Raw genomic sequence first — 15728 nt, 5'->3', positions numbered from 1 at the left:
ATAACAAAACATCCTGGAACCTATGTTTGTTTTTAAAGGCCAAATCTGCCTTCTTGTTAACCTTAAAAAAGCACTCTAAACTAATTAAACAAATGTTTAAGTAGCCTAGAAAGATGTACGCTTCTTACAATAGATTTAAATGAAATCACTCACTTCTGATGGCCATCTAAATTTTCCAGACATTCTAGTACTCGTGTTGAAAGAAGCGATTAACATACATACCTCTTCACTTGGAACATAAGCATCTATGAGCCTTTACTCTAGAACTGCCCTTGGTAGGTATATGAAACTATGCTCTAAAGATACCATTTAATTATTGAGTTGTATAAACAATGTTTCTCTTAAAAAGAAATTTCAGGTTACTTTTTTTTCCTATAAAGAAATGTAATAAAAAAAATCACCATTTAATTTTTCTTACTCTTAATATTATTTTATGAGTAGAGATTAAGTTCTCTGAATAATAATTTATTTTATTTAATCTAAGACACATTTTTCATAATTTTTAAATTTAACCCAAGAAGTATTTTAGAAAACCAATCCAATGTCTATTTCACCCAAAAATAGATCATTGCCAACAAAATAAGGGCAATGATCTATTTAGGGTTAAATAGACATTGGATTGGTTTTCTATGACACTGTTCCTGTTTTTCTATAATATACATGCACTTAAAAAATTTTAATATACATGCACATAAAAATTTTTAAACTAGAATATAATATTAGCATATAAATTTGGAGACTGATTTCCTGAGCAAACCAAGTGTGAAGACTGTGGATATTTTGCTGTTCTTATCTCAGAGTAACTCGGATTTGATTTTAACGAGAGATTATTCCAACTGATAGAGGGAGAAAATTACACCACAAGCACATTTGTAATTTTTATCTCTAGTTCAGAAACCAGGAAAAAAAAAGTTGCTTTCTGTAGCTATAAGGCGCAGATGATAAAGGGTAAGCACAGATTCAGTGATTAGACGGCCTTTCTCTGGTTTAATGAAATCACCTAAGAACAGCACAATGATGGCAAAGGTTGGGACTGAGAGTCTGAGAACTCAGTGTCACAGAGTTCAGTTCTGTCTTTTAGCGAGGACTTTGGGACATCATTTTATTCCTCTGGTCTTCCATGTACATTCTTTCAGTTACTCATCCAAGTAACAGATGTTCATGGATTGGCTACTCTGGGCCAGGAACTGTTCTGGACTGGGGATATGGAACAAAACCCAAGATGTCCTTGTGAAATTTACAGCCATCAATGAAGTATTTCTGAGAACACGCTACATTACTTGGGCTACTGTTTGCGGGCTATGTGATCTTTTGAATGACAGCATATATCCAATGAGTCTACCAGGATCCTGTTGGAATTTTCCTATTTTTCTTGTGCCATATAAAATATTTTATCTTATCATTATTAATTTGGTAAGCCATATTCTCCAAATAAGTTTTCTACTTTTAAAGTAAAAGATTGTAGTTCATAAATGCACTTGTCTTATTTCTTATTATGACGCATTATTTACTGTGGAGAATTTGAAAAATACAGAAAACTCTACAGAACACGAAAGTCACTTATACTTCTATTACTCCACAGGAACCCCTCTTACACATGTGTTTTTTTAATCTACTTTCAGTAGTTTCATTAGGCATGTACTTTTTGGGTTATTTTTGCAAAATTTGGATCAAAATTCTGTAATTGTATGTACTACTTTTATACATTGTAAGCAATTTATTATTTCCTCTCTATATAAACACCCACACATAAATTTCAAGGACTTGTTTTTGCCAATTTGGTGAATAAAAGGAATTAATTCTTTACTCTATTACTTTGAGCACCAGTGAAGTTGGACATACATTTAATTATTTTTATTATGAAATAACTTAGAAATACAGAGCATAGATAATAACATAATGAACATCCAATGACCCAATAATAAACTTAAGAAAAAAAGTTACAGACACAGTTGTAGCCGCCAACATTTTCTTCCTGGATGCATTTCCACTTTCTTCTTCCCAGGGGTAAACACTAGGTAGAATTTATTAGGCCCCACGTATAATTTTCATACTTTTACTAGGCAAATTTGCATGTTTAGTATTAGAATACTGATATCACAATAAAAGATGTATCTTACTGCAACTTTTTAAAAGCCCAGTATTATACATTTTGTAGTTAGTCATGCTGACACACGGAGCTCGAGTCGAGTAATTTTCAGATTTATACAAGTCTGTTATATGAATATATGTAGTGTAAATGTTGATGGATATTCAGGTGGTTTTCATTTTCATTATAAGGAAAACAATGATGCACTGAACATTTTTACACATATTTCCTTATGCATATGTGAGAGTGTCTCCAAGGAATATCCTTGGAGGGTAAGAGCTGGGTCACAGGGCACACACGACTTCAGCACTACTGGATATTTACTGCATTGATTTCCAAAGTGATTGTTCTGAATTACTCTTCCACCAGCGCTGGACAAGGAGGCTAGTTGCTCCACATCCCAGCCAATCATTGGCATTGTCAAACGTTAAATGCTTTGTTCCTCTGAGGGGTGTGAAATCCTATTTCATGTACTTCTCTTACCCTTAGTGGAGTTGAGCATCTTTTGATAGTTTTAATGGCCTTTTTCTCTTCTGTAAATTGCCTTTCATTATCTTTTGCTTCTATAAAAACTAGACTATCTTTTCCTTTATGATTTGTGATCGCTCTTTTTACATATTCTTATCAATATTTTCTTGCTCATACACATTGCAAAAATCTTCCAGCCTGTGGTCATATTTTAACTTTGTTGATGAAACTTTGTTTTCAGTTTTGAATTTTAATGTATTTGAATTTAACAGTGTTTTCCTTTATGGGCTGTGATGATTGTGTCTGGTCTTTCCCTACCTTAAGGTCATGAAAAGGTCATTTTCTCCTCAAAACATTTAGTTTTATTTTTCATGTAAATTGTTTTATTCCAGCATGGAATTTACTTTTTAATATGGTGTGAGGTAGGGGTCTGATTTGATGCTTTTTCTATAACCAGTGGTTTCAGATTCATTTATTAAATAGTACATTCTCTTTCCACTGATACAAAATGCAACAGCTCTCATATATAATTTCCTTGTGTATAAGGGTATGTTTCTAGCTTCTTAATTCTCTTTCATTGGATATTTTGCACAGCTGTGCCAATGACATGCCAATTAGTTCCTATAGCATTGTAATAAGACTCAACATACTGCTTCACACGCTGTACAAGTCATGCCCTGTGTTAGGACACCAGGCTGAAGGGATGGGTAGTTTGAAATCCAAATCCTGCTTTGTACACCCTGTGTCTCTGCTGGAAGGGCTGTGTCTGCCTGGACGGAAGGGAACATTTTTCTAATTCACAGGAAGATGCTGTCAGGCACTTTTTCTTCCTCTGGAAAATTTATAAAGCCTGATGGAGGCCCTCAATCAATGTCTAATTGGCCAATTCTCCTGCTTTGTCCTTCTTCGAAAGTGTCTTGGCTGTTCTAGGTGCTTTACTCTTGTTGAAATCAATCTATCCATCTATCCATCTATTATCTATCTATCTAAAATCTTGCTAGATCTTCATTAGATTTGCACTGTTGTTTACTACTTTGTAAAGAATTAGTGTCTTTTTGATATTTAATCTCCTTATTAATTGATATGGCCTATTCATTTATTTATGCCTTGTTAATAATGCTTTTTAATATAGTTTAATAAATTTTTCATAATGATTTTTAAATACTTAGATCTATTCCCGTTTTCTCTTTCTCGTTGTAGTTATTGTGCACTCACACACACATGAAAATACATTTATAACTGTGTTACTGATATTCAGTTACACAATTTTTGTATAATTATGAATATACTTTTCTTATATTTATTGTCCATTCCCAGTGAATTTCTTATTCAAAACTTTAATCCATTTTTCTTCTGGAGTACCTGTGGAGTGTCTCTTTCCCCCAGTGATTTGTAGGAACTTTTATTTAATTATTTGTTTGTTTGTTTCTTTTGGGGGGGGAGGTAATTAAGTTTATTTACTTATTTATTTTTAGAGGAGGTGCTGGGGATTGAACCCAGGACTTTGTGCATGCTAAGAATGCCCTCTACCACTTGAACTATACCCTCCCCCTTGTAGGAAATTTTAAAATATTAAGGCTAATTGTTTTTGTCAGATGAATTGCAAATTTTTTTTTTCAGTTTGTCTTTTGCTTTTTAGTTTCATTTATGTTCTTTTCTTTGACTCCAGAAAATGTGAATTTTTATGGAGTTACGTATATCGATCTTCTATAGTCTCTTTCTTAGTTTTTATGTTTCCCCATACCCAGATTAAATAACTATTAATCTATAATTTCTTTTCAGTTATTTTCATGTACCTTTTTAATCCATCTGGAATTTGTTTTGGTAATTGGCTGTAACTGGCAACGTCTGTTTTATTTTTTCTTCCCAGAAAGTTAGTCAAATATTCCAGAACCTTTTTATTCTCCACTAAACACTTAACCATGACTTTATGCTTGGAGCTTTTCTTTTTCAGTCTTATTAACTATCTGAAGTCTTGGGACTTTAGTCAATTGATTAAATATTTTTGAAAGCTAAGAAGATACTTTGCCTTACCATTGCAGTAGTTTGGGAAAAAACTCCCAGCAGAGAATTCATGTCCCCACACAACGTACCCCTAGAATGCTGATATACAGTGGGCAATAAAAAGGCAATAAATGGATGAATGAACTGAATGAATAGAGGAACAGAGGAGACACATTTTTAGATTTATTTTTCTTTGGGAGGGAGTTATGTATATATATACATATATGTATATATTACAAATTAATAATCTGATAAACTGGGTAGGAGAAACTGATGCAGAGCAAAGGGAAAGGTGGCTTGAAAGGGAGCATTCCTAGGATGTTTGAAATATTGACTGGTTAGTCAGATGCTGAAACAAGTTCAATTAGGAGAAGATACACTTCAGGTATGGTAAAAATGACAAGGTTAAAAGATCTTTGTTTTGTTTTGACTGTTTAATATGGGAAATTTTATACAGAGAAAATAGTACAATACATGAACCCATCACTTATTGGTCAAGAGCTATCAGTTCAAATTTAGTATCGGTGGGAGGGTATAGCTCCCTCTTAACTGGTGCCTAGCATGCACCAGGTCCTGGGTTCAATCCCCAATCCTCCGTTAAAAATAAATAGATGAATAAATAAACCTAATTACTGCCCCCTCCCAAAATGAAAAAAAATCCTTTAAAAAAAAAGTTGGTATTGTTTCCTCTGTACTTCCAAGTATTCCACCACGCCTTTCTCCACCACTGGATTACTTCTGTCATTTCAAATGTGAACATCCGAGCATGTGTCTGTAGAAGAGAAAAAGTCTTTATGACAACAAAACATATTCACGGTATCCAGATTGAATTTGAATTTCCAGTCTTAACTGATCTACAGTATTAAGGAAGCCTAGCTCATCTTGATTAAAGTGGTCGACTGCAAAGAGCCTTCAATTTGGGGTTAGGAGATCTACCTGCATCTAAGTCCTGACTCTCAACTTCCCATTTGTGTGACTCCAGCAATGCTCTTTTCTTAATTGCTAAATCTCCATTTCCTCATCAGCAAAGGAAGGATAAGTAGCTGTCTGGTCGGTTTCAGAACTGTCATCAGAATTGGGTAACAGAAGAGAAAACAAAGGATCTAAAATTGTGAAGTACTAACTTCCAGTCCTATCTTCTCCTTTGTGAATGACCCCACTCCCTACCCCAGGACGAATCCTCTGAAGGCAATAGATCATCTTTGTCCAGCCTTGTCTCGTTTAGGTTTCTCTTCCTGAAAAACGCATTTTTATGGTACTTTTTTTTTTTAAACACTTAAGTAATTTTGAAGGGAACAATGTTTACGTTTGTATTTCTCATCTTTTCCGCTTTCACCTTTTCATTTCATTTACCTTGTGTTTCTCCTTTAGTTTTCATTGAGCTGAGAACCGATTACTTTTCGATGTGCCCTCATTTTCAGGATCACACGGATTGCAACACAAACTTTCAAAAGTTAATTTTAGTGGCCTTTTTGGCCAACAGAGATTGTATAGATAACTGACAGGGAAAATTTTATTATTTCCTCTCCCACAGATAGCCAGAACAACCACAGAAAAGCATTTCACTGGGTTGCTAAAATCTCTCTCCATCCTTTGTCGGTGATGGGGGGGGGTTAGGCATCTCCCTATAGGGGGAACTCTAAAAACAATGTTTTCCTAAAAGGGGCCAGGTGGGCGGCGGCGTCTTTCCCAACTCCCCGCTATCTATTCTTAGATCTGGAGATCGGCGGTGGCTTTTATTTTCCGTCTTCCTCTTTTCCAGACCTGGCGCGGGGCTGCAGGGGCCCAGGCCGGCGAGTCGCGCCGGGCAGCCGGGCTGCGCCCCCGCGGGCGCTGCAGGGCCGGGGGCCCGGGCGCTCGGCGGAGTCCGCTGGGTCAGTTTCTTCCCGCGGCGAGCGGGATCCGGTCCCGGGAGGCCGCGCGGGGGCCACGGCCACGGTCACCACGGCCTGGCGTCCCGGCAGCCCCTCGGCGTTCTGCGCGGCGCCGCATCGTTTTTTTTTTTTTTTTTTTTGGCGGGGGAGGTGGGGGGGCTGGGTTGGGGAGGGGGAGGGCCGACGGGAGAGGGCGGGGTCGGGGCGGCGCGGGGCGGGGAGCCACCGCCTTCCCCCGAGCGCGCGGGCGGGCGTGCGTGCGGACGGGGCGCGCCGGCCGCGGGCGGGGAGCTGCGCTCCCACCCTTCCCGGAGCCGCGGCCTTGGTGCAGGTTTGGAGCAGCGTCTGTCATGGCCAGTGGCAGCTGCCAGGGCTGCGAGGAGGAGGAGGACGAGGAAACTCTGAAGAAGTTGATAGTCAGGCTGAACAATGTCCAGGAAGGAAAACAGATAGAGACGCTGGTCCAAATCCTGGAGGATATGCTGGTGCTCACTTATGCCGACTACGGTAATGGTCTGCAAGGAAACTGTCCCTTTCCCCGCTGCCCATCCTTCTCCCCTTGCCTTTTGTTTTTTTTAAAACAAACTTTCTCCCTCCAAACTTTGTGGCTGCACCAAGCTGGACTCTTTGAGAAGCCACAAACTCTTTACTGCTTAGGGCAGAAAGAAGCTGACAATTTAAGGAAGGTCTTAGTCACTTCTTTTGCTTTCTCCCACCTTTTCAGACTTAAAAAGGGGGTGCCATGAATCGTGACTTTGCTTCTTTTCCCTAACCCCCTTCTTTTCCAGCCTCCAAGTTATTTCAAGACAAAAATGTCCACGTGCCTCTGTTGATCGTCTTGGACTCGTATATGAGAGTCGCTAGCGTGCAGCAGGTAGAGTTGTTTTCATTTCGCCCGTTCCCCTTTGTCTTTGGAAATAGATGTTTTTCTGTCATTATTATATAACCCGAGTTCTGAGGTATTTCTGAGATTTGGCTTGACAAACCGCTGACTCTGATTTTAAGATGGAAGCATTGTCAAATCATTATCAAGTGTTAACTGTGTAAACGGGCCGACTGTGTGCTCCCTAATTGTCTTTAGGAAGTAAGTAACTTATACAGTTGACCGACAGAGTAGGGATGGAGATGGGAGGGGAAGAAGAAGGGGTCTGTTGAGGTTTGGTTCTGTTAGGGGTCAGATGAGTTCATCACTGTTTACATAAAATTATTCCAAGAATCTTCCCAATGTACAGCATGTCCTAGAGATGACATTGTTGTGAGTAGTTTGGGAAAGAGGAATTATGAACGGTAATAGAACTAATCATAATTAAATTAATAAAATGAAGTTACTGGCAAACTCTCATAGGTTCACGTTTTTATTTTTGTTTTATTTATTTGTTTTTTTTAATTGAAGACAAATTTCTTTTTTCTTTTCTTTTTTTTTTTTTAATGGAAGCCCTGGGATTTAAACCCAGGACTGAAGATAGATTCGTAACCTTCTTCAGTTGTCGTATGCCTTGTATTATCCGAAGAAAGTGATGTTTAATGATTCCTGTCTAAGTTTAGATTCAGACTTCTCAACTGTTTTCATATTAAATGAATGTAAACGTGGAACTTTTAGAGTCTGCACGATAGGAAACCCAGACATTTGTTAAATATCTTAGATATATTTTAAAAGGAGCCTTAAGATGATAATTAAGGATTTACACTCAAAGCAAAATTACTGTCTGAGGTTAACTTACTTTGTAGATTTTGAGATTTGGAGAACTGAAATTGGTTTTTTCATTTGCATGTTAGGTCCTGGAGGGAAAGAAAATTGAACTTTGAACTTTATCGAAGTGCAGTGTTTCTAAATATCTACTTGAGAGGCTAGACAGCTGTTAAGAATTATCTGATCTCTAAATCTACCTTCTGCTCATCTCTGTGTCCAGCTATGTCTAGTCTGGGTGAACCATATACTTAGCTTCTTTTATATGAAGATTTTTACATCTCAGATAAAGGGATATTTAAATTTTTCTTCAACTGAAATATTTCCCATCTGGCTATGATTTTCAGGCTGTTAGCAAATAGAATCATGAAAAGATGGAGACATGTTAAAGACACTTCTTTTTAGCACTCCATGGCTGAATTTTGCCCATGAAATATGAGTCACTTTTTAGCAGTGGCCTATATTGCTCGCTGTTCCCCACCCACATCACGCCTTCTTATTTGGCCTCTGCTTTGAGTTCAACGGTGCCTTGTCTGGCAGCCTCCGTTCCTTGTGTTCTGTTCTTGGTTGAGTCTTCTCTACCGGATGCAACTCAGAACATTTGGGCCCTGAGTGGGCTTTGATCTGCAGGGTCTAGGGGAGGCAGCGCTAGATGTGAGAATCCAGGGGAGCTTGGAACATACCCACCACCTAATTCTTCCTTTTGGACACTGCCCAAGCCTGGACATGTTTGTTTGGAGTAGTTATGACTGTCAGTTAGTATCCTTGCCCAGTGGGTACCAGAGACAAAGTATATAAGCAAATAAAGAATTGTCTTTTGATTTGGTAACTTAATGGGATAGAATTATTAGTTTCAGCACCATTAGCATATTAATCTGCAAAGGGCATTATGTGTCTCATATCATTTGATTCTCGCTGGAATCTCACTGCCCTCTTAGAAATCTCACTGAATATTTTTTTCCTCAGTGTAAATTGCTCAGTAAGATCACGAAGCTAGTGACAGAGTCAAGACTCAGTTCTTCACACACCTTCTAAATCTCTTTCCATCATAGATTAGCTGCTGAATTCACACGCTTTTTGCACAAGTAAAAAGTGCAATGGTTTGGGACAAATACTGTGGCCATGATCCCCACAATGACGTTACCAGTTTAAATGATCACTGGTCTTATCAAAGGGATGTACAGTGGGGTCTCTCTACTGATGTTTTAATACTACACTCAAAAGAATGAGTTTTTTTTTTTTTCCTTCAGATTTCTTCATATTACTGGTATAATTAGTACAGATATTCTTTAATGCTTTATATGTTGAATCAGTTGGAAGTGCTGAATTAAAAGCTCTTAATGATGAATTTTAGGGGTTATGGTAAATTACACTTCAGAAGTAAACATTAAGGTTTGTTCTCCAAATTCACTTAATGTGGTATTCCAGAGTGAATTTTTATTTTCAATGTCTTTTCATATTTTATTAATTCTCCTTGATAAATGACAGTTTTCAGAGAATTGGTAGGCTAGCTGTGTTACACATTTCTTTTGCTGCCGGTCCTCTGATCATTTCTCTGTGTCTTCAGTCTTATGTTACGTCTCTATCCACAACGTTTCAGCCTTTGAAGTAAGTGAAATATATCCACGTGACTAAAATTTTCCTTAACCCTTAACCTCTTCACCATTGTGCGTTAATTAGATGCTTGAGTTTATGGAATCATTCTAATAAAGTGAAACTACCAGTTGAATTGTATTACAACTGGGCAGAATGGGAACCTTCTCTCTTTGAAAGATAGGCTTTTAATTGAGTACGTTAATGGATCAATTGTTACCTCTGTTTTGCTGCCAGGGATTTTATTTAATCAGTTGCCTCAATCTTTTTGCAAAGCAATTACTGACACTGCTGTTTCACCAACCAAAACGGAACAGGTTTTCTCCTCGGGTAGCCACGCTGGTACCGAGATGCATATAGCAACCTATGTGATTTATGATTTATTTCCCACCAGATACCATTCCAAATGTTATTTAAAAAAAAAAAACTTGGGAAAAAGTCTCTATGTATTTTATGACAGCACAAAAATAGCCAGTTTCTATGACAGCTGGATTGTCAAATATCTGTTGAGCTTACGTGGAGGAGGGTGGCCTACTTAAATATAGGCAAAAATAGCTGTCGGAAATTGCTTCCCTTTCAAGGAATTTGAAATTGCATAAGAGGAAGTAGTGACAGAGTGAAGCAATTCATGCTCCATCCAAAAAAGATCTAGGAACAATATTGTAAAGAGATCTTGTGTAATTGCTTTTATCTTATTAAAGACCCCTTGTTTATTCCTGTAACCAAGTAGGAAACTTGTGCCATCGTTCCTTGTTGGAGGTGTAGAAATTTCTCACTTTGCCATTCAACTCTCTGTATCACTCAGCTCCACCCACACATCCAGTCTCATTTAACAGTGGCCCCCTCCCCAGCAGCTTCCTCACCATAGAGCATCTTACTTTTCCTTCTTCACATCAGTTTGAGAAGGTATCACTTCCCTATTTAGAGTGACCAAATGTGTCATTCTTTTGAAGTCTGGCTAACATCCTGCCTTTTCTGTGATGTATTCTTCCCTGAGTAATTCTAGCTGACAGTGAATCTTGCTTTCAGGTTTCATGTTATATGGATATTTATTGCACATCATACGTGGGCACTTTTTCATTCATCTTTGGTCTACATGTGTATGCATTTTCTATTTTCTTTGGTTTTTCTTTTTCTGGGCGTATCAAGTGTACTTCTGTAATATAGTAGAAAGAATTGAAGAGTCCTTAAATTTAAAGAGGAAAATTTATCAGGAAGAGTGAGTTACATTTAATTTCCAATTTGGAATGGAAATTCAATTATTTAAAAATAATGTTGCCACCTACTCTATACAGAATGAAGAGGGTTTTTTTTGACTGAATATATTCCATTAGCATGCTTCTAAAAAATGTTGCATTTCTTGTTTTTAGGTGGGTTGGTCACTTTTATGCAAATTAATAGAAATCTGTCCAAATACAATGCAAAGCTTAATGGGACCCCAGGATATTGGAAACGATTGGGAAGTTCTTGGGGTTCACCAGTAAGTATGACAGATGTGTAAGAACAAACTGCTTTAAATATTTGTCTCTATATATGACGACCCTTCCCTTGATTAAACGTTGTATTTGCGATCCAAGCCAATCTGGTAAAAATCCTTTAAAATACAAATAGTTTTCCTTGAATCAGTGATTTACATTTATAGAAGGCTGTCAGCTCCGAAGTATATTATCTTAATTGAATTAGAAAACTAATATTTGAGGTAAAATGTCAGGTGCTATTATTATTTTAATAAAATAATAATACAGTTATACAATTGGTTAAGTTGTAGATTGTTGATTGCTTATGAATTCAAACCAAGAAGAGATTTTTTTTTTTTGCTTTTTAATAGTAGAACTGATACAAACCACTAGTTCTTTAAAACAAAAATATGGGAACTAAACTGTTAGTTCTGTAAATAGGAACTTAGAAGTTTATGTTTTACTGTCTTTAAAAAGTACATTTATGTGCATTCATGCATATATCTTTAATGAGCTTAAACTACAGCTTTCAAAATGAAGGAAAAAACAGGAAATTATCTTTCAGCACATCTGCAGCCCAATCTTGCTGGCTACTTACTAAGGTATATTATTGCAGTTTGCCACATAATGACTTCTTAAGTGGGACTACTTCTTTAGCCATAATTAGTTGAGCAAAATTTTTCTGAAGAAAAATGTGGTTCCAGGAAAATTCGTTTTGGATAACTTTGTCTCTTGCCATTTAAGAAAAAAAAATCTCCTGTCATCAACTTTACGTGGTCTTCATACCCAATATGACTTCTTTACCACAGAGAAATGAATACATATTGCTTGAGAAAAACATAATTAATGCAAAAATAAATTTTACATCTTTGCATTGTTTATTAGTATCAACTGTGGCTGCAGATTTAGACAAATAAGAGCTGTTTGTCCATAGGTGAGCATATCGGTGGTTATACATTTTTCCATCTTTGGTAAATATGTTTGTCTTCAGTTTCCAACATCTAAAGAGTATGCTTTGAAAAGAGACAATTTACTGTTAATATATGTTCTCGTCTCCAAACTAATCTCTGAAATTCTGTGAGTCAGTAGTAAAGAATACAGCATTAACAAGAAATTAGGCAAAACACACCAGCAGTTAGTAATTGTAATGTTATGTGTCCCTTGGTTTGGATGAGAATTTCCAAGATCCCCAAAGGTGACCAGTCTGTAACTTTAGGGAGTGTTGAAAAACTCATCTAGTCATATTCTAATACAAACCAAATGTTCAGATTAAATTACATAAATGTTTTTTACAGAGAGTCTCATTCACTCATTTGTTTGGTCACTCATTCCTCATTCATCCTCTGTTCATCAGATATTTATTACAACCTCCTTCAGGCCAGAAGTAGTGTGCACAGGATATACACACTGCTCTCTACAGTGGAGCGAGTGCATTAGATCATTCTCAGCAAAAATTTATTGTAAAACTGATCTCCATATATATTCAAGGACTTTCGCCCCATCAAAGGCCTTGTAGTACTAAAGGAGAAATCTCTTGTTTGGTGAAGTCAGGAGTAGTGGCGATGGTGCAGGGAGAGGTAGGGGCAGCTAAGGTAGGAGGCGAACTGACAGAGAGTTAAAGGATGGGGTCCGTCAGTTCCTCACCTCACCAACTAAATACTTTTCTTTTTTGAGGGGGAGGTAATTAGGTTTATTTATTTATTTAAATGGAAGTACTAGGGATTGAACCCAGGACCTTGTGCATGCTAAGCTTGCGCTCTACCACTGAGTTATACCCTCTGCCCTCATCTCACCAACTAGAAGCCACGTGCCAAGTTTCTTGGATCTAGATGAGGCCATGGATGCTACCAGGCTCTGTCTTCTCCTAACAATGTAAAGCCAAACAGCACTGGGTAGGAATAGGCTAAAGGTTGTATATTTTAGAATTGATAACTCAGGGGCTCCAACTGAATGAATTTGAACTAATTGAATACTATTGAAATACTTGGTTCACTTTTTTTTTTAACATTTTTTTATTGCGTTATAGACATTTTACAATGTTGTGTCAAACTCAAGTGTAGGGCACAATTTTTCAGTTATATGTGAACATACATATATTCACTGTCACATTTTGGTTCACTTTCTATCATGAAATAGAAATTTCTTTTTCAAAAATAGTAAAAATCAATCATTTACATATTCAAATGGTTCGTTATTTATATATACAGATGAACATTTTAATTACACCTCTCTTGTTTTATTACATCAACATGTGTAACATACAATTCCCAAGTTTATATCACATGTAAAATGGGCTTGATCTCTTGGTACATATAGCTCTTGATATTATTTTGAATATAGAATTGGGTGTAAAAGTTAATAATTGAATATGAATATTTAGAGGAGAAAGTTACAGCTTTTCTTCTGAGACTCATAATAATTCTCTGTTAATTATCATAAGCCTGGCTCAGGTTTACAGGAAGGAAAAAAATATGCTAGCTTCAGTACAGGGAATGAAGTACAATGAGATGAATAAAAACAGAGGTGAGTGAAAAGCAGTATCTAAAAAAGCAAACATCTAGGTATGATATTTCATCCTAATCACCTCATCTTGATTTTTGTTTTTATGACAGACTGATTCTTAAAATGCTAACAGTTCATAATGCCAGTGTCACCCTGTCAACGGTTGGATTGAAGACCTTAGATCTCCTTCTAACATCAGGTAATATATACACACATATATTTTTAATGTTGACTCAAAGTAATATTTTAAACCATTTAATAAGTATGTTGTAATGTCTTTTAAGGTATAGTAGTATACCATAATATCAATGATTTCCAAAATTCCGCACGTTTCCATTTTTTATTTTCTCTCCTTATCTCTTTTCTCTACACTTTTTAGCTCAAAAATCCCACCAAACATCTTGGCCTTAAACATCACCTAATATATTACTCCCAAATCTGATCTGTCCCCAGCTTTGCTCCCCAAATCTGGTCCCACATCTCCCATTCCCATTAGTCTGTTGGCCGTATGTGTTCTTGTTATTACTGTATTATTCGCCATTATATCTCTGACATGTTTAGAATATGTTTCAGAGTATGACATAAGAGTAATATTTTAAAAATACATAGCATTACTTGAGTGCTTGCTAGGTGCTAGGCTTCACATGTAAAATACGTCACATGCGTTTGAAAGCTTAATGCTCCAAACATCCCTTGAGTTCTGTATTTTATCTCAGTCTTCTAGATGAGGGATACTGAGACACAGATTACTCAGAGAACCAGGGTCTGATTTCACATGTCAGGTTCTTTCCCCGAATAAACGTCTGCCTGGCAGATAACGAACCTGAAAACAAAGCATGTTACTCTGGTGCCGTAGTTGTGATCACCGCTGTGAGAGACGCTGGCTGTGATGTGAGGTTCTGAGAAGAAAGGCTGCTCACAGGGAAGCTAATGATGAAAGGTAGGGAGGGTCTCCTTCAGAGTGTGAAGGGTGCTCTCGGTCAAGAGAACAGCACAGGCAGAGTTGCAGAGGCCTTGGAGGACGGCACGAGAGGGGCTGGATGTGTAGGGGAAGATTTTAACTGCGCTCATTGGCCCTGCCAAGTGATGAAGACCCAGTAGGGGAAAGAGAAAGGAAGGAAGAGGGTGAAGATCAGAGGAGGAAGGAAGAGGGATTGGAAAGGTCAGAGGTACCCGCCACTTCACCAGAGCCTTTTATTGAAATCTGTAATGGGACTCACTGAGCAACCTTAACCATGATTTATTTTAAACTCATCCTTGGGAGCCATTCGTGGGGGAGGTGTGTGGGGTGGGATGGGATTTATTCTCCATTTGGACAGTGGACAGGAAGCTGAGGGTTTACGAGCTTGAAAAATCTCCCAACACAGGAGTCTATTGAGGTTAGCAGCATGCAGGCCATCAGAAAATTTGACACGTGTCTTGAAAAGACCAGTTAACACCTTCCATGTGACATTCAGAATTTTGAGCTTTTAGGAACGTTGGCAATGTGTTTTAAAGTTCATTTCAGATACTTCTTAGAGGCTAATGGATGAGTCATTTCTGTTGTTTGGCTTTCTCATGAGCTGATGTAATAGTGGGCGCTTTCTGATGTGCTGTGACTGCCAGAGGACTCTCTAAACAGATGCGGCAAAGTGTCCGTGGCGTGGAAATGCACAGTCCAGCACCACTGTCCATTTGCAATAAAGGAAATGTTGTATATGTTCAGAATCACGGCCAGTAGCCACATGCAAGTATTGAACATTTGAAATGTGAGAAACCGAATATTTTTACTTACTTTAGATTAATTTAAAATTCAGTTTTAAGTTGCCGCATGCAATGAGTGGCTAAAGAATTGATCAGCACAGGCAAAGAGATAAAAAGCATTTAATGATTTCAACTGAGTGAGACAACTACTATAACAGAGATATGAAGGAAACCATCACAGGGACACAGAAGACGGCAGCTAAGCTCATTTGTAGGGGTTAAGAGCATGAATGTGACCTGCTTAAATTTTAATCCATCTCTGTCTTTTATTTATTCTACTTTGGGCGAAGTCGCCGGGCCACTTAACATTT

General features: G+C 37.5%; 1 protein-coding gene across 2 annotated transcripts in view; it reads left to right on the top strand.

Annotated features, from left to right (window-relative positions):
- The first annotated feature begins 6670 nt into the window (after window positions 1-6670).
- LRRK2 (leucine rich repeat kinase 2) overlaps window positions 6671-15728 on the top strand; it is a 135512-nt gene continuing 126454 nt past the window's right edge. For both annotated transcript variants that reach the window (XM_074375025.1, XM_010970532.3), the window contains exons 1-4: window positions 6671-6942; window positions 7224-7309; window positions 11086-11195; window positions 13785-13873. In XM_074375025.1, the coding sequence (XP_074231126.1) occupies window positions 6786-6942; window positions 7224-7309; window positions 11086-11195; window positions 13785-13873 (442 nt within the window). In that variant the 5' untranslated portion in view covers window positions 6671-6785. The remainder of the gene's footprint in view (window positions 6943-7223; window positions 7310-11085; window positions 11196-13784; window positions 13874-15728) is intronic.

The sequence above is a fragment of the Camelus bactrianus genome, chromosome 12 (assembly GCF_048773025.1).
Source record: "Camelus bactrianus isolate YW-2024 breed Bactrian camel chromosome 12, ASM4877302v1, whole genome shotgun sequence".
In the NCBI taxonomy this organism is placed as follows: domain Eukaryota; kingdom Metazoa; phylum Chordata; class Mammalia; order Artiodactyla; family Camelidae; genus Camelus; species Camelus bactrianus.
The sequence above is the reverse complement of the archived record's forward strand: the minus strand, read 5'-3'. Positions and strand labels throughout refer to the sequence as shown.